Below are 19,600 nucleotides of genomic sequence, written 5' to 3' on the forward strand. Positions count from 1 at the left end.
GAGAGGGAGAGAAACATCAATGGATGGTTGTCTCTCATGTTTCCTTTGCCAGGGACCTGGCCTGCAACCCAGGCATGTGCTCTGACTGGGAATCGAACTGGCGACCCTTTGGTTTGCAGGCTGGCACTCAATCCACTGAGCCACACCAGCCAGGGCCAAAGCTGGGATTTTGATAGGAATTACACTAAACCTATAGATCAATTTGGAGAGAACTGGCATCTTTACGAAATATCGAGTCTTCCAATCATGGGCATGGGTGTCTCTCCTTTCATGTAGGTCTCTCTTACCTCTTTTCACCAGCATTGTATAATATTCAGTGCAGTCACATACCACTTAATGAAGAGGCTACATTCTAAGAAAAGCTTTGTTAGGTGATTTCATCACTGTGTGAACATTATAGAGTAGATGTAAACAAACCTAGATGGTATAGCCTACTGCGTACACATATGTGTGGCCCGTCGTTGACCAAAACATTGTTAGGAGGAACATGACTGTGTATAAATATTGTACATGTTTTTCAGTGTACACCTAAGTGGTTTCATTTTCTTTTATTATAAATGGTATCATGTTTTTTAAATTTAATCTTTATTGCATTTTTTCCATTACCATTTAACCCCCTTATATCTCTTCCTCCCAGCAGTCACCACACTGTTGTCCATGTCCATGAGTCCTTTTTCCTTGTTGCTCAATTCTTCCACCCCCTAACCTCCACTCTCCCAGTTGTCATCTTGCTCTCCATCTATGAGTCTATCCCCACTTTTCTTGTTAGTTCAGTTTGTTCATTACATTCCACACATGAGTAGAATCATATGGTATTTGTCTTTCTCTACTGGCTTATTTCACTTAGGATAATGTTCTCCAGGTCCATCCATATTGTTGCAAAGGGTAAAATTTTCTTCTTTTTTATGGCCAAGTAGTACTCTATTGTGTAAATGTCCCATAGTTGTTTTATCCACTCATCTACTGATGGACACTTGGGCTGCTTCCATATCTTGGCGATTGTAAATAATGCTGCAATGAACACAGGGGTGCCTATGTTCTTTGGAATTAGTGTTTTGGGTTCCTTCATAAATTCCCAAAAGTGGGATAGCTGGGTCGAAAGGCAGATTGATTTTTAACTTTTTGAGGTATCTCCATACTGCTTTCCACAGTGTCTGCACCAGTCTGCATTCACACCAACAGTGCAAAAGGGTTCCCCTTTCTCCACATCCTTGCCAGTTACTTGTTGTTTGTTGATATATTGATGACAGCCATTTTGACAGGTGCGAGATGATATCTCATTGTGGCTTTAATCTGCATTTCTCTGATGATTAGTGACATTACACATTTTTTCACATGTCTATTTTAATTTTGGTTTCTGCATGTTCATTACTACTGTATAGAAATATGAGCAATTTTTGTGTTTTGATCTTGTAATCTGCCATCTTGCTAAACTCACATTTTCTAGGTGTTTCATGTTTGTTTTGTTTGTTGCAGATTCCTTCTAATCTTCTGCAAAGACAAACTTGCCATTTTGAAATAAGAACAGTTTTATTTCTTCCTTTCCAATTTTTCTGCCTTTAATTTCTTGTTCTTGCCTTATTGCAGTGTCTTCCAGAACTGTGCTGAATAAAAGCATGAGAACAGACATCCTCGCATTGTTCCTAATCTTAGGGGGAAAGTATTCAGTCCTTCACCATTGAATGTGAAGTAAACTGAAGGTGTTTTTGATAGATGCTGATTATCAAGTTAAGATTTTGATTTCTCTCTTCCTAATTTGCTGAATTTTTATCATAAATAGATGTTAGATTTTGTAAAATGCTTTTTCTGCATCAACTGATGTGCTCATAAGATTTTTCTTTTAGTTTGTTGATATGGTAATTTCACTTGACTTTCAAATGCTGAACTGGCCTTACATACCTGGAATAAATTCTGTTTGATTATGCTGTATAATTATTTTTTTTGTTGGTTTTAATTTTGTTGAGGATTGTTGCATGTAAGTATAATTAGGGTTTAAGTGTGTATGATATAATGGCAAATAGCTAGTTTTTTTCTTGTTGTTCAACTTGAGAATTTCTCTTTTAACAAATGAATGACACTTATTTAATAACTGATATACCTGGCTTATTTCCTTCCTTGTTTCTTTCTATTTGATATTTTTCTTTGTTTTTTTCTGTTTTATTGCTTTCTGTTGACTTAAGTTATTTATCTGTATTTACTTTTCATTTCCACTATCTCCTTTCTAGTCTTGAGTATTGCCTTTAATTTTTAACATTCACACTTGACTTAACAGAGTATAAAGAATTAGTGAACCAGAGGATAGACCTGAAGAAATCAGAATCTCTATTTTCTCATTTTGAAAATACAAGGATCTTAAAATATTTTAATTTGTAAACAGACCCTAAAGTTTTTCATATTACTGTTTACTTGTTTTTAAGACACCAAATTAGTCATTATTATTGATGATTTTTTTGGTTTGCAATACAGATTTGTATCTACCTTCATATTCACTGTTTCCTTTGCTCACTGCTACTTCTTGCATCCCAAAACTCCCTAGAGATGCATCTTTTATTATCCTTTCATGATGAAAATAAGCTCTCTCAGTTTATTTTATCCTCACTCTGGAAACAAAGTTTAGTTGACAAGTATACAATTCTAAATTGAACAATCTTTTTCTCTAAGCACTTCAAAGATAGTATTTTAGTCTCTTTTGGTCTTTGTTGTTGCCAGTGGGAGATATCGTTTGTTTTATGGTCATTCCTTCACCCATTATCTGTCTTATCCTTTGCTCTGTTGTCCTTCTTTTGTTCTTTGTCTTTGCTGTTCCTCAGCACCATTATAATTGCCTATATGTGAATTCATTTGACTTCTCTACTTGAGGCTCAGTACAAGTCTTGAAATTTCACATCTTCCTTTAATTTTGGAAAATGCTATTTCTTTATCTGTTTGATCGTTGTGTCCTCTTTCCCAGACTCTTGATGGGAGTTCTCTCATTTTCTAGAATTCCCATTGAATGCACATTAAAAGATCTCCTTTTATCCTCCATTTGCTTTACTTCCCTCTCCCCCGACATTTTCTGTTCCCTTATCTCAGTGATAAAATTTGTATGTTCTCCTTAGATCTATTTTCTACTTCACTCCTTCTCTTTTCAACTGCATTCGATATAACATTTATCTCATTCCAGTTTCAATAAATATAATTATCATTCTAAAAGTCCTACTTATGGCTTCTAAATCTGCCTATTCTTTTGTTTTTCTCCCACTGTAGTTCAAATTCTTCCATTGGCTCTTTAGTTATTTTACGTATACTTGTTTAATCTCCTTCAGATTGTTCTATTATTTCTATATCTTGGGGTATTAATTCTCCAATTTATTGTCTGCTGATTTTCCTTCATGGATTAACTTTTTGTGTTTCCAATGTTTTTATTTAAAGCTGATCTTTAGGAGAGGTTATTCCTTTCTACAGGAGTCCCATAGGCCCTTAATCATGAGTGTAACCCTGTTTATCATTTTTTCAGGGTTCTTGGGATCCCATGAATCCTAGATCAATTTTTATGTTAATTTCTAAGTTTAGGCTTTGGGGTTCAGTTTCTCACAGAGGACATTTTCCCCCCCGTGGAGCCCAGGAAAGACAGCAAGATTTCTCGCGGCTCCTCGCAGGTTCAGTGCCCTCTTCGATCTCGCCACTCTCCGAAGGTGAGTCCCACGCGCTGATGTTCCCTCTTCTCTTCTGATCATGGCAATTTCCCTTTCCTTCCTTTGAGATGAACTCTGTATTTTTAATTTCAGGTGAAGAAAAGGTTATATATATTTTTTCAACAATTCTATGTTTATGTAAGGGATCCCTACTTGTCAACTGGTCACGTTGCCAGAACCGGAAAGTTGGCATGTAATTCATTTTTAAACCTGAAAATAATTGTTTTACTGCTAGAATTTCTAGATCAGAAGTCATACACTTGCAGCTCTTGGGCTAAACCCAACCCACAGATGTGTTTTGTTTGGCCTGGACGCTTTTGGCCCACATTGTGTATTTTTTAAAAAATCTCACTTTAGAAGCCAACTTTTTAAAATCAAAAGATTTCACACAAGAATGCAGATTTTCTAGTTTTTCTTTAAAAATGGAATGATCTGGCAACAGCGATCCCATCTTCTGTCATTTACAACCCACTGGAGTTTAGTAGCATCTGCTCCCCTTAGAGCACATGTGTTCCCGGTTGCTGGAATTATTCTCTCACTTCACACTGTCCCATCCAGCCAGCTTCACCCATTGACATTACCTGCGTGGCTTCTACATATATTCTTATTGGCTATCCCAGTCCTAGACTGCAAATTGCACCCAGATTTCAAGTATGCATTGCTCCAGCAGACTGGACGTTCCATGGGGTCAGGCTCTGTCACGGGCTTGTTCGCACTGTTCACACCCAGTACATTGCCTGGTAAGCATTCAGGGCTCTTATATTTTGAATGAATTAATTAAAGAATGGCTGAGTGATGCTAAAAATAAACAGCCCAGCAGTCCAAACAACTCTGTGGTGGAAACCTCCTCAAAATATTGGCAGTCCTGAAACTCCTAATGTTTAAATCCTGAGAATCATCACGTCTTAAGTAATCACAGGCAGCGATGTAGCAAGTGGAAGTTTGTTATTCATTTCCCATATGGTTTTCAACAAGTGTCTTAATTTTCCTCTGCCTCCAACTCTCCTTTGGAGAATGAACAAAAAAAACAAAACAAAACAAAACAAAAAAAAACTTCTCTCTTGGAGGCAGTAACACCAAGACATACCATGTTTCTCAGACAAGCAGTGTTGTACATACATGTGACCCAGTACTGTCGGGGCCAGTATGTAGCCGAGTCAGCATGGGAAAATCTTAAGTGCACCTGGAAAGAGACTGGGGTGTAATTTCCAGAGATGGGTTATTGAATGACAGCTTCCCCCTCGGTCCAGTGAGTAATTTAATTTGCCAAGGACTCAACACAGGAAGCATTTGCCGATTAAAAATATGTCTAAACAGATGTTCCGCTTAGCCTGGAAGAAGGATCTTAATGCAACTGTCATTATTGGATTTTCTTGGATTACTACTATCTGGAATCCGAGTCCAAATAGAAGGATGTAATTATTTATTATGGCCAAGAGTCCTGCATTTGAAAAGGAGCTCAGGGGCCGCTGAAAGGATTTAACACGCTAGGGGTGGGGCGGGCTGGGGGATAAAGACCATTGAAATTCTCTGACCCTGGGAGTGGGCCCTGTCCTCTCTGAAAGAGCAGAGCGGCCGTAACTCTTCCATGTTCCGTTTCCAGCTGCAGGCACAGCCGTGTCAAAAACAGAACCAGGCCTGACCCAGCCTTCTCAAGCGAGGAACTGCGGATTTTCAGTAAGTCAACGGATTGCTCCCACACTGGAAGTAAACGCCCTGACAATCCAGCCATCTGCATAGCCCTCATCCCACAGATGACGGGCAAATTCGCACCTGGCCCGAGCTGTGGCAAGTCCTGAAAACTTAAAGCGCAGCGCCCCCGAAAGCGGAGGCTGTGGGTTGCTCTGCCGAAGTGGTTCTCAAACCTAGATGCCCATTTGAGTCACCTGAGGGCTTTAAAAAAAATTCTGGTGTCTGCCCCCGGCTCAGATTGCGACTCAGTGGGCCTAGAGTGGAGTCAAGACATCTGTAGTTTTTAAAGCTCCCCAGGTGATTTGAAAGTGCAAGTTAATTTGAGAACCACGGATATAGCCCAGAGGTTAAGAGCAAGGGGTCTGGCATCATGGGGACTTAGGCTCAAGGTAAACACTGCCATTCGCTGCCTCTGTGGCCTTGGATGAGCCACCCTCCCCTGAGCCTGCCTTCCTGTGGCACGGCGGTGTCGTGAGCAACGAACCAGGTAATGAATGCCAAACACCCACCGTGGTGAGGGCTCAGGGCGAGCTGCAGGACTACCAAGGTCTGCATTTGGGGACAAGCTAGAAAGAATGCCTAAAGTTAGGCTCAGCAGTTACACCCAGACACACCGATGCAAGTGACATTCAGAGGTTTGGTAGTATGTGGTGCTTTGAGCCCATGTTTGCGGGATTCTCTGTTTTCTGGTGCAACCAGATCCCACTACCATTTGTTTCAGCACAAAGCTGCTAGGGACTGTTACTGAAAATGAAAGGTCCACTCTCCACGGTGAATATGGTTCTGGAAATCTGGCTCTAGCAAAACAGTCACAGCTTCACTGGTGGAGGAGTTCCACACTCCATTTCATTAATCCCATTATGAGCCCCAAAATGCAGGCTGAGCTCCCATCTCCAGGGGAGGGACGCTCCTGAGACCAAACGGTCTGCCCAGGGGATGATGAGTGTGCAATTCACCGAGCCCCTCAGCCTCCACCCAGAGCTGGAGGTACAAATCCCACCGTCAGGGCTGACGGGAGCCACATAATGGCAGGAAATAAACAGGCTGCAAAGCCAGAGGGCTGGGGCTTCCCTCAGATCCTTTCTCCTGCTTGGGCGGTCTCTTTTTCTAGGGGTGGCAGAAGGGGTTGGATTGTGATTAAAGGAGAATCTGAGACTGACACAACTTGCCTTATCTTTAATTCAAATGAGAAGCCCCCAAGCCGGGGCCTGACAGTGTCCTGGAGGGACGATCGAAAGAGAAGGCTGAGGGGACAGGCTTGAGCAGCCTGCCCTCACCTCCCCTTTGGGGTCTCCTCCCTCAGGACTGCCCTGGATGCTTAAGGACCTGCTCATCTGCGGCTGTAACACAGAGTGCAGGATTGGCCTAACCTTGACATTGTCCTCTTCAAACAAACCAAGGGCATGTGAGGGGCTGCAGACTATGGACTTAGCCAGCTTGTAGGGATGTGGGACATGGCGGACGGGGGGAACGCTGTCATCGTCCCCTAAAACCCAAGAAGTTTCAGGGTGGGTTTTGTACTGTGCACAACCCCACCAGAGGCAGAATTTTAATGGGCTGCAGCAGCCTTATTCCTTCCTGTCCCTCTTAATTATGTTTCTGTGCAGCTGTTGAACAGCTGCGGGATCCTAGTCCAGAGGTGGACAATGCACTTTCAGCGCCGGATAATATAATTCTTGGAGGTGGAGGGTGAGAAGAAGTGGAGGTGCTATGTTCATGAAGTATCTTTAACAGACACTCGGCTATGCAGTTTGCATAAACATCATTTCTAATTCTCTCCAAATCTCCTAGGAAGAGTTAGATAACGTATCCAAGGTCATAGCTACTAAATAGCTGAACTGGGATGCAAACCAAAATGTGTTTCACTATCCAAGTTTATTGGGTCATTACACCCAATAAACTAGTAAATATTAAAAACCCTGACAATGTCTAGTGCTGGTGAGCTGGCGAGAGACAATGAGGGAAGGTGGCAGGTGGTCTCCAAATATGACCACCAAGTCCCGTCATCTCTGTGCGCTCCTGCCACTTCTCACATTAGGGGTGGAATCTATTTTCTTCTCCTTGAACCTGGGCTAGACTTTGGCTTGTTGTGACCAATAGGATGTGGCAGAAGTAGCATTTGGGGAGTTCTGAGCCCAGGCCCTAAGTCAACTGACGGCTTCTGCTTCCTCCCTTTGGGAAGCCAGCTGCTGGGCTATAAAAAAAGTCTCAGGTTAGACGACTAAGTGGTGAAAGCCTATGTGGAGAGAGGAGCCACGTGCAGGACACCTAAGCACCAGGGCAGCGACTAAAGCTTTTTTGGACCTCCTAGCTCAGCCCAGCTTCTAGCCGAATGTAGTCACACGGGTGACTTCAGCCAACATCAGCCGGAGAACCACCTCATGGAGCCCCATCAACCCACACAATCATGAAGGATAACAAATCACTGTTCGAACTCACAAAGATTGGGGGTAGTTTCTATGCAACAGCAAATTACTTAAATCAGGGAGGAAAAAATAGGTTTGGCACCTACATCACTGCAGTAAGATGACAAACCCCTCTGGTTTCATTCCTACACCTTTGCCCCATTTTCACCACTACACGCCTGTCATCTGTGGCCAAATGAAGTGCCACTGAGTTTGCCAGATGTCTGGGGAGGCTGCGGACCCATGAGTCAAAGTGCTTTGAATATCGAGGCAGATACATACAGATTTTAAAGGGGGCTTTTAAAAGGTCCCAGAACACACTGTGACTGAGAAATAAACGCATGTTTGTCCCATGGTGGTGGTGGGGCGTGGGAACTAAAGATACTGCTTCTCTCTAAAAAAGGTCAAATTGATGAGAGGGGTCAGAAACCCAGTAAAAAAATGGGCAAAAACCAGGAAAAGGTGAGCCACAGAAATGTACACCCAAATCGCTAGCAAAGGTAGGGAATGATGCTCCAGGTCACCAGCAGTGAGAGAAATACAAAGTAAGTAATAATAAGCTACCATTTACATTATTGAAAATGCTGATAATATGTGGAGTTAGAAAGGATATGGGGAGAGGGGTACAGTTTTAAGCTGCTATAGAAACATGAATGATTCCACCTTTGAAATGCATTCTAGCAACATTGTTCATGATGGCAAAAAATTGAAGTGAATATTAACTGATAAAATAATGATTGAATAAATTACAGTCCATTCATACCAGGCATATTTTTGCAACTATTCAAAAGAATAAATTGAAGTTATAACAAGTGTCTTAGAGGGGTTTACCATAGGTATTGATGAGTGAGAAATTTATGATATGTAAAAAACATGTATCAAATATGATCTTATTTTTTTAGAAAATGACAAAGCTTATAGCTATTATGTGTTTATATGTATATATATGTATATCTCTACATAAATGTATATGTGAATATATGTACATGGAGAAAACTATAAAAGAGTGCATACATGGTCATTTGTATGTATTACCTAAGACAGGGTAGAGGGGTAATAGTAGGAAAAAAGTGAAGAAGGTAGCCAAATTAAAGGGAGAAGAAACAAAGAAAAGACAATAAAGTATGTGATTATATCATCACATTAAACATTTCTGTAAAATTATGTTGTATATGCATGTGTATGTGTGAAATATAAAAACATTAAAGCAAAAACATAAAATAAAGTAAATAAGGATTTCTATTTCATCCCTATATAGTCATACAGCAACACAGGATTCGGGCATTTTGAAACCTTTTGCTCTGTGTTAATTTTCCGTAGGAGAAACGCTGCTGCTGCAGCAAGCCCTGATTCCCACAGAACGCAGGCTGGACTGGAGGCCAGCAGCCTCTCTCCTCCAGCGCAGCTTCTGAGCAGGAAAAGCTTCTCCAGACGCGAGACACCTTCCCATGACCTCCAGGCTAGAATCTCAGAACAGGGAGAGAGCACCCCTTCATCTGAGCACTGTTGCACAGATGGGAGGTGGCGGTACTTCCAGGCAGGTGCCTGCTGATAGGCGGCCTTGCCCAGGGACAGCCATAACCTCACCTGCCCCCGCCCCCAATAGCCCAAGGCTTCTCTGGGCCACGCCCTCCTCCCTAGCTGGCAATCCAGCCTGGTTTTCCTTCCTTGCTTCCCACGCCCACTTGCTCTGTCAGACCTCTAGTTCCCCCAGCTTCAGCATCCCTCCTCTCACCCCTCAGGGGCTTCAGCTCACAAGCCAGGCTCTAGAGAGAAAGGTCAAGTACAGATTGCAGGGTTTCACTGAAGACCATAAAATCTCTGAGCGACCAAATACCACCCTCTGTCCCTTTCTCTGGCAGCCAGCCCAGCCCATTCAACAAAAGGACACACTCCCTCATGCCCAGACTTCAGTACTTCTTAGTCCACTAAGATAAAAGGTATAAGAGGTTCCCCCAGCCAAGGGTGTGGGGAGGGGAAATGCGTGACTGCTTACTGGGTATGGAGTCTCCTTTGTGGGTTGAAAACAACCTGGATCCAGACAGGGGTGATGGCTGCATAACACTGTGAATGCACGTAATGCCACTAAATTGTACACATTAAAATTTAAAAAAATAAAAGCACCCGGAGGCCTGGGGGGGCCTCACATTACCCTTTCCAGCTTCCTTGCTGCTGGTATTTGTGGCTGTAGCATTCGACCAGCTCTCGAATGATTGTTCCTCAAGTCCACCTGAAGGAAGGAAGAAGAAACGTGAGGATGCACCAGCTTTCTTTGCACCAGCACCGAGAGATGAGGGAGAGGACCTGGTCCCCTGGGGGAGGGGCAGGACCGCCGGCTCCGATGGAGCCGTCAGGATTTCCCATCATCTTCCACAAACGTTCATACAAAGGTTCACAATGTTCAGCAAAGGTTTACTGAGTGCCTACCATATGCTGGGACCTGTTCTAGACACTAGGCCAAAAAAGAACCTGTTGGGTTTTTTTTTATAACCATGTACATAATTCACAAATTATAAAAATATTATTCTCCTTGATCCACGTAAGGGCACTTGAAGTCAAATATACAAATAGACAAGTTCCCAAAAGTCAGCCTCTGAACCCCTACCTCCGTAAGAGACCCATATGCAAACAGAACACACTGCCCCTGCCGTAGAATGCACACAGATGCCCACAGTGCTGCTTCTGAACACATTCTATATTGCTGCTGCCGCCGCCTGGGCTTAAACAGGCATTCTGCTTTCCTCTTTGGGGTGAGTTTCTTTTTAGAAATTGCTTGTTTACTTTGTAAATCAGACTCTGTAGACACCACCTCACGCAAGGACATGATGCTTGTATTTGCTTGCTAGGAGCCATGATCTATAAGCCAGTTCACATCCACCCCCACCAGGAACATGGTCAATGACAAATTATTATCAGACCCACCGTGAGTCTAGTGCCATTCCAGCACTAGGGACCCAGCAATGAACATGGCACATGGGTGTGTACATCCTAAATGGGTGGGCAATAAACAGTAAGTAAGAAAATGAAGAGAGGAGATCATTGCACGTTCAGGAAATGCTCTGAAGGGCAAATTCAGTATGTGGCACAGTGTGATCAGAGCAGCTGCTTAGAAGGTGGAAAAGGGCCCTTCCAGGGAGGTGACATGTGAGTCAATGCCACCCAGCAGAAGGCAGGATGGGGAAGGAACCTAGACCAGGGACAGGCTTGCCCCATGGAGGCACCGACCATGGTGGCCGAAGTGGACAAGGTTCAAAGCAGGAGAGAGACACAGGGGTTTGTTTTAATCTGTTTTACCAAGATCTCTCTAGCAGGCAACAGAGAAAGCTGGGCAATCAGTTAGGGGCCTTGTGAAGGTCCAGAGGAGACAGAGCAGTGGGGCGGGCTGGACGGTGTGATGGCGACGTGGGAGACCTGTCATATTAGAGACAGAGCTGGAGACGGAGCAACAAGAGAGGCTGATGGGTCTGGGAAGAGCTACCAAGGACTCCTACATGTGAGGTATGAGCAACTGGCTGGATAGTGACATCAGGAAGCAGATTGGCGATCAAAGCCTGTGTCCCTGAGAGACTATGGTACATATGGGTCCACACCAAAGCAACCACAGAACCACTTATTTGCTAATGCAAAATTATTTCTTGCCTTTGTTTAGAAATTTGCAGCTTACACAGCAGTTTCCCCACATCCCCTTTGACCCCCAAGTAGAATACTCAGTGGCAGACAGAGTGTCATCCCATTTTACAGCGGAGAAAACTGAGACACGAAATGATTTCCCAAGGTCGCCCAGCCCATCAGGGAACCTGAGGGTTCGGGACAGTCTCCTGGTTAGAGCCCAACAGTCTTCCCCCTGCCCCACGGCTAGTAAGGGGCCCAAACACAGAACCCCATGGTCTGGCCCCACACAACCCCCAGAGCCAGCCCCGCGGTCCTACATCCCGGCTCCTGACATGCAGACGCTTCTTCCCCTCCTGTGACTCTGACACTGGCTGGGGACCAGGCGCATGCTGACATTTTTGTATGCCTTCATCCTGCTCATTCCGATGCCTTTCTGGCCAACTCGGAATCCACTCACACACTCCCTGCAGCTGCCGGGGCGTCCGCTGCCAGCTCCCAGCCCTCTGGGTATTCTTCCAGTTGCGGTATCATTTCCTCTCGGGCTAAAGGTCAGGGGAAATCCTGATGGTATGAAAATCGCTGGCCAGCCGAGGAATGTGCCATGTGTGGAGGGAAGGAGAGCCCGAGGCCGAGGCTCTGGGACTAGCTTAGTCTTTTCTCTGCTGTGTAACTATGGAGGAGACCTTGGGCGTTAGTATTTTTCATCTGTCAAATGGGCTGTAGCGAGGACCAAATGAGGTCATGGGTTTGTTTAGGAACTCACTCATTCAACAAATATTTATCCAGCCACCTGCTACATGCCAGATGCTGTTTCTGTTGTGCAGGATATGACACTGAACAAACTCTACCCTGACCTCATGGAAATTATATTCTGATGGAGGGTAAAAGAGAAAACGATAAACAAATAGGCAACTGAATATCTAAGTTGGTTTTAAGTGTTCACCAAGCGCCAATTGTGGTGCTGACCATGTATGAAGGACACTGCTAAATGCTTTCCTGGCCTTGAATTTTGTAATTCTGCATTGTTAAATTTGTAATAAAAACTCAATGATAAAAGGGCCATAAATATTCCTACTTTACATATGAAGAAACAAGGCTCCAATAGGTAAAGTGACTCACCTGTATTGAGAGTACAGAGATTGTTGGGAGTGGTGACAACTGGAGGTGGGTCCTGTCTGACCCCCAAACCTGCGCTCCTTCCCCTCAGCCTCAGACCCAGGAAGAACAAGGAGAACAAGGGGGGCCTGGAGAGGCTGGTTATGCCCAAGGGGCCTGGGGCGTTTTCCAGGTCTGTGGAAGGACATCCAAAGTCAGTGATGAGGTTGGGGCCATGAGCAGTTAATAACACAGATCCCTCCTCTGTCCTCCTGACCAGCAAGAGACATAAGGCTCTGCCTTTTCTAACAAAGGCTTTCTCAGAACCTCAAATCTCATGCTTCCAGGACAGAGGAACCTGGGATCTACCTGGGGTTAATGTGGTTTGGCCACTTCCCTGAGGAAAACTCTTGGGATGAGTTCCAACTCCTAACAGAACCCATGAGGCCCATGTGATATGGCCCCACTGGCCTCCTCCTCCTGGTGCTTCAGGGCTTCCTACTACTTTCCCCACTCCCATCCTGTGTTCAGCACCTTGGATGATCGCTTCCCTTTTACTGGTGCACCTGCCATAGCCACACCCACCTCTCCACCTGGCCAAAATCCACTAGTCCTTCAAGCGTCAGCCTGGATACCACATCCTCGGGGAAGCTGACCCGTTGCTCCTCTCGGGTTACAGGAGCTCAGTCCCCTGGACTTACATCTCCCATCACGAGATATTTGATTTCCTGTTCACTCATCCAATCCCCTACTCTGGTTTCTAGTTTTTAGCATTTTGAAGAAAGGGACTTGGTCTTGTCCCACAATGAACAGCCAACACTGCGCCAATGGATGGATGGATGGATGGATGGATGGATGGATGGATGGATGGATGGATGGGTGGGTGGGTAGGTGGATGGGTGGGTGAATGAATGGATGGATGGATGGGCAGAGAGACAGAAGGATGGCTGGCTGGCCAGCTGGCTGAGTCAGGTAGATGGTGCTTGAAAAGAGGATTCAATCATTTCTATCTCAGCCTAAGTGATGGAAAAATTTGCCTTTATCAGCTTTGGAGGGAGGAAAGCAGATATTCTTCTAACAATGGTTCTCACCCATGGCAGCACTTTGGGATCACCTGGGATGCTTTTTAGAAAAATACTGATGCCTGGGTCCCACCCCCAGAGGCTCTTAATTTAACTGGCCTGGGGCAGGGCCTGGGCCTTGGGATTTATCCCAGCTCCCCAGGGGATTCTGAAATACAGCCAAGGCTGGGATTCAGTGTTCAGAGAACCCGGTAAGAGGAGGCCCCATTTCGTGATACTTTCCTACAACTGACTTCTCTCGTTCCAGGAATGGAAGATGTGGCGCTGGAGACAGACACCAAACACCAAGAAAAGCCATTTCTCACATCTCCATTGGTGGAAAGCTGCTCTGCTTCAGTAAAAACTAGCAAATGAGTAAGACAGGTGTGACTGGCTAACACTGCAGGAACAGGCACAGAGAACAAGAAAGGGACAAATACAGCCTGAGGCAGGCAAAGGTTCAGGGCTGTGGGGGAGGGACTCAGGGTGTGGGGACATGTTTTTCCTTGGGTGTGATTTCAAGACAAAAATATTTTTACATATGTGTGTGCGCGCGTGTGTATATATCCTTATATTTGATCTTTGGTTAATTACCTCTTCAGTGAGAGGATATGCAAAAATCTTGTAGATTTCATTAGTCACAGGGGTTTATTCAAACGTCTCCTTTGCATAAGAAACCCAGGCTTACAGCTGGGCTCTGGGAAAGAATGCCCTCGGGCCTTGAAAAGCAAGCTCCCGCCCGCTCGCCCTCTCACTGAAGCACAGCGGAGGTCAGCGGCCCGTGACGCATGGGGGCCAGGCTGAAATGTTTCTATCCAGCATTTGCAATTCAATCCCACAGTTTCCTTTATGGAACAATTCACTAAATTCAGAGTTGTTCTTTTTTTCTAATTCACCATATAATTCACCTCCCAAGTTCAATTAAGAAGCAATCTGTTAGCAACTTTGGGAGCAAGCTGCTTTTCTTTGGGAAAGCCCAATTTTCTTCCGCTCGCAACACAAAAGTGGCTTAATTATATGCATCATATGAGACATTGATGTACACACAACGCCCCTCCACCACAATTAATGAAATATTAACTATGTACATCCAAAGATTTCCAAGGCCCAAGAGGGCAGAGCCTAGTTCCATAGATCAATATTTTCATTTGAGCAAGAGTAACTATGAATTCATGTTCTAAATTTAGTAATTAGTAAACAGAACTTCATATCAATTATTCCCTCCATCCCTCATTCTTAGAGCCAAACATTACTTGGGTTTTGGTTTTCTTACACACAAGAATAACTACCATATTAAGTGCTGATTATTTGCAGGTACTACACATTTGCTATCTATCTAATCCTCAAACCACCCCTCTCAGGCAGGTATCTTCCCATTTTACATACAGCATAACTGAGGCTTACAGCAGTTAAGGTATCACTGCAGACACACAGCCACCGGGTGGAGAGGTTAGATTCTTTCCAGATCAGGCTGGTGTCAAAGCCTTTGATACACGTCACATGCTACAGAACCCTGCCAGGATGACCTTCGCTCTCCCGGTCACTGGCATGGAAGGTGACATGAGTGGAGCCATATTAAAACAGGGCCGCAGTAGCTGTTTCAGGGGAACTGCTCTGCAGACCTTGCTTTTCTTTACCTTCCAAACGGGACCAAATTGCCAACATTCAAGAAGTCAGTAAGGACAAGAATATCCCATTTGTAAGGACTGATGGAATTGGTCCATCATGACTTCGCCAATGACAGACGTTCTGACCAATTAATGAAGTACAGATCTAGCCTTTTGCCTTATGACTGAATCTCAAGCCAGTCCATGAAGTAAAACTCTAACCTCACCTCATCCAACACCAATAAACTCTTCTTTAATACAAGTTACCTCACCTTCCTTCCTTTTCCCAGAGAAACCCTGGGCCCCTTTCCTCTATTGGGGAAAATTTGGGTTTCTGCCTCAATCCGTTCTTCCCAAATTGCAATTCTTTGATCTCAAATGAACACTTGTTGCTTCTCATTTTGACATTTTCATTTTTAGGTTAACACTGACTTTTTAATACAGGTATTTTAATACAGGTAATACAGTTCTGACCCACCGGAGGTAAATCTAGCATGAAACTGCTTTGTTTTGCTCTGTGAAAAAGAAAAAGTAATCTCCAGTAAAGATCCTAAAATTTCCTTTATTGGCAGTCCATTCAGTCAGTAAATACTGGTCCAGCGGCCTGCTTTGGGCCGCACTGCGCTGGGTTCCTGAAAGCAGGGACAGACAGGGCTTCCCTCACGGTGCCTTCACGGTTCCCGTGGAGGGGATGAAAATCAACAATAAATAACAGAGCATTCCACGGATGCACTGAGCACTTCGGAGAAATTAAAACAGAGCTTTTGAAAGAGCAATGGCAGATGTGAGCCCAGGGAAGTTCTCTCTGAGTAGATGACATTTGAACAGAGGCCTAAATGATGAAAGGGGGAGAGTATTCTAGCAGATAAAAAAGGCGGTGGAAGGGGGGCATGAAGCAAGTAGAAAAGTCCTGACGAAGGAAAATAAGGGCCTGATGTGGCAGGACCAGGGCTGAGGGAGCCGCACCAGCTCCTGCAGTCTTCCCCTCACACCGCAGCTGAAGCTGACTTAATCTGCCACGCCCTTTGGTCATATGTAAATGCACAGCAATCCCATGAATACATAATATTATTCCTCTTTTACAGAAGATAAAACTGAGGTTCATGAATAAGTTGTCCAAGGTCATCCAGCTTGGAAAGTGACTCAACTTGCCTTCCAAGGTGGGCCCTCCTCACTCCAGAATCCCTGCTCATCACCCCTGCTCCTCGACCCCGTGCCGGTGCGGGTAGGGTCTGAGCAAGCATTCCAGGCGAGGCCAATGAACGAAACGTCTGTACACCTGTCTCAGAAGGCTACCTGCAGAACACACTTGGCTTAGTGGAGGTTTTAACTATTCATTAGGGAAAAAAATATGACAAAGTCTCTTAAACAGATTATTCAGGAATGAATCAGGCAACCACCATGGTAATCAATGTGCAGTCCTAAGTATGTTGGTGCCAAGTGATTTTTATATCTATGCCAAATTTCAAATGATACAGAAAGAAAAAGAAAATGAGTCAAAAGATGATTGCCAGGTTTTATTAATGAAGTGATTTAATATTGGCAAGAGTATAACAAAAAGGGAATTCTTGTACACTGCTGATGGAGGAGTGATATAAATTAATGACATTTTATAAGGAAATTTAGCAAAATGTATCAAAGTCTTTTAAAACAGGTAATATGATTATGACCCAAGAATATGACTCCTAGATTTTGGTACTAAGGAATCAATTAGCAATTAAGACAATGGATGTTCATCTCAACATTTTTTATAATAAAGATGTAACAACTACACACTATAAGTGATAAAATAAATTCCGATATATTGGAACACTGTAACCTTTTAAACTGTTTTAGAACTTTGCTAAAATGGGAAACATGTTCCTATTATATGTCAAAAAACAGGTTAGAAAGTAGTATCCAGCATGATTCCAGTAGAATCTAGTATGATTCCATCTTTTTAAAGAAGCATATACAAAAACAAAAACAAAAAAAAGGAAAAACATTGGCTGGAAATACCCACAATGTCCATGGCGATTATCTCTGGTTGTTGACTTTTGGATGAATTTTATTTTCTTATATACCTTCTGTAATTTCCTCATTTTATTCAATACATTACTTTTTAAATCAGGAAATAAAAAGATTTTCAAAAAGAAGAACCAGGTTACAGCATACACTTTGCCTAAAAATACGGGGTCTGCAGTTCGCAGTGCGTGTGCGCGCACGTACACACACGCACGCGCGTGCGCACGGTTGATGGGAAAACCTTTTTCCAATGGCAGAGAAACATGATTGTGTTTACACAGATATAAAGTTGTGGTCCAATTGTTTTTTTTCCCTGATTTTCTGTTCTGACCGTGGAAAGAAAAAAATCAGGAGTCCACACCCTGGCAAGATGGAACTCAAGAGGGTCTGTAAGAACCTCCTCTCATTTCTCACAGACAGTGTTGGGTGGGCTCTTCCGATATCCTGCCTCCAGGCAGCTAGCTGGCTCCCACCTGTGTCTTGCACTGGCTGATGAGGCCTCAGAATTTGCTCCTGCCCAGGCAGAAGCTCATGGCAGCCTCCTTAATCATGCAAATTTAAGCTCTCTCCTCCCAGAGCCTCCAGTCGGGTATACACGTTGCATGGTGCTGGACCATCCACCCACCCGGAATTCCCGCGTCGCCATTTTTCCGGGTTGAACTACACCAGACCTGCTGAGGTACACTCTCGGAGTACCTGTTGTTCTCCTGGCTCTCCTGAGCGCTGGACTCCAGGTATTTTTATTTTTGCCTGCCTGGCCCACATCTTTCATACTCAGTCTGGCTGTGGCGTCTTAGTTGTTTTCATCATTCATTGCTGCATACAAACTAAACAAAGTGGCTTAAAATAACAACTATTGTGTGCTTGCTTCTGCTTCCGAGGGCCAGGAATTGGGGCAAGGAACAAAGGGGACTGGCTTGTCGCTGCTGCAGTGTCTGGAGCCTGAGCTAGGACGGCTCAGAGTGGCCGGGGGATGGCTGAGACAGCTCACCTGGAGCCACATGTCTGGAACTCAGTTCCGTTCCATGTGGCTTCTCCACATGGCTTCCTTGGGCTTCATCACACCAGCAGGATGGTCTCAGGGTTCCAGGAGGCAGCGTCCCAAATGGATGAGCCCTGATGTTTTTCAGCTTCTGCTCACTAGCGTTCTATTGGCCAAAGCAAGCCACATCACCAAGCCAGAGTCACCGAGGTAAAGGACTGTACAAGGAATGACTATGCTAGGTGTGGTTTGTCAGGGACCACGAGTCTAACAGCCTACAACTTGCCAGATGGCTCTAGTAAGTAGGTGGTTTGCAAGATGGACCTAGAGAGTAAGCTTCAGCCAGAGTCAGACTGCTTAGGGTTAAACCATTCCTGGCTGTGTGATCTGAAACAAATTACCCGCTCTGTGTGTTTTCAGCTGTCTCATCCATAAAATGGGGAGAAGGGTGTTTGCCTCATGGGGTTCTTATGACAATTAAGAGATATAATACATGGAAGGCATAGAAAAATGTCTGGCCCATAATCGGCCCTCATTGAGTTACCTATTATTCCTATTATTATTATTATTATTATTATTATTACTATTGACTCTAAAACTGTTCTGAAGTCAGAGGGAGTGGAATAGGACAAAACACAAGCCATGGAGGAGAGATATTTTATACCTGAAGCATTACGATTCAAGTGAAAAGTTCAAGTTCTCCTTAAAGTAGACTTAACAAAATCAAATTTAGGCCGAGAATCCACTGAAAGTCGATGGCAGTTAGTGAATGAAAGGCGCCCACTGTACCCAGGTATGGTATGTGTTTAAACCTTGTTCCAAATGGTGCTCACCCATAGCAATTTGAGATATCAAATAACTATAAAAAGTTAACTAAAGATATACTTGAAGACTCAAGTGACCAGGTTACGTGCAGTCATCCTCATCCCTGGGAGAGTGGAGCTGATTGGACAAGATAGGTAAGTGCCGTCTACAGGGTGTCGGTTCCAAACTGAAGGCTAGAGCTTCGCTGAGGGGACCAATATGCTTACCAGGGACCTGGTATGTGCTAAGGACTGTTTCCTGCCTTATGTGTATTTTCTCATTTAATTCTCAGCACAGTCCTGTGAGGTAGGGACTATTCCAAGCTTCAGTTACAGATGAGAGAACAGAGGCTTGGGAAACTTGATATAACTCAACCACAGTCATCACACAGCTAGCTAGTAAGAAGCAACACCCAGATGCAATCCCAGGCCCACCTGACTCCACTGGTGGCCTTTATAATACAGGGCTAGGGGACTTCAACCTAAAGAGTTCAGAGCAAATGTCCCAATAGATAAGGTTGGGGAAGCCCTGGCTCCCTATTCTCTGGGCAGCTGGACCAAAAAGAGGCAGGTTCACAGGGAGATCTTTCTGGGTCCACATCTTAGGGATGGTGCTGAAGACTCAGAGAGACCTGCTTGTATTCTGATGTGTGTAGTGCCCCGAG

General features: G+C 44.2%; 1 protein-coding gene across 1 annotated transcript in view; it reads right to left on the reverse strand.

The window, feature by feature from the left end:
- Positions 1-19,600, reverse strand: part of TLL2 (tolloid like 2) — a 119,445-nt gene that overhangs the window by 54,372 nt on the left and 45,473 nt on the right. The window contains exon 3 of the mRNA XM_054581704.1: positions 9,924-10,001. Coding sequence (XP_054437679.1) covers positions 9,924-10,001 — 78 coding nt within the window. The remainder of the gene's footprint in view (positions 1-9,923; positions 10,002-19,600) is intronic.

This window comes from Pteronotus mesoamericanus, unplaced genomic scaffold (assembly GCF_021234165.1).
Source record: "Pteronotus mesoamericanus isolate MK-2021 breed Mesoamerican mustached bat unplaced genomic scaffold, CSHL_Meso_final contig_657, whole genome shotgun sequence".
Taxonomy (NCBI): Eukaryota; Metazoa; Chordata; class Mammalia; order Chiroptera; family Mormoopidae; genus Pteronotus; species Pteronotus mesoamericanus.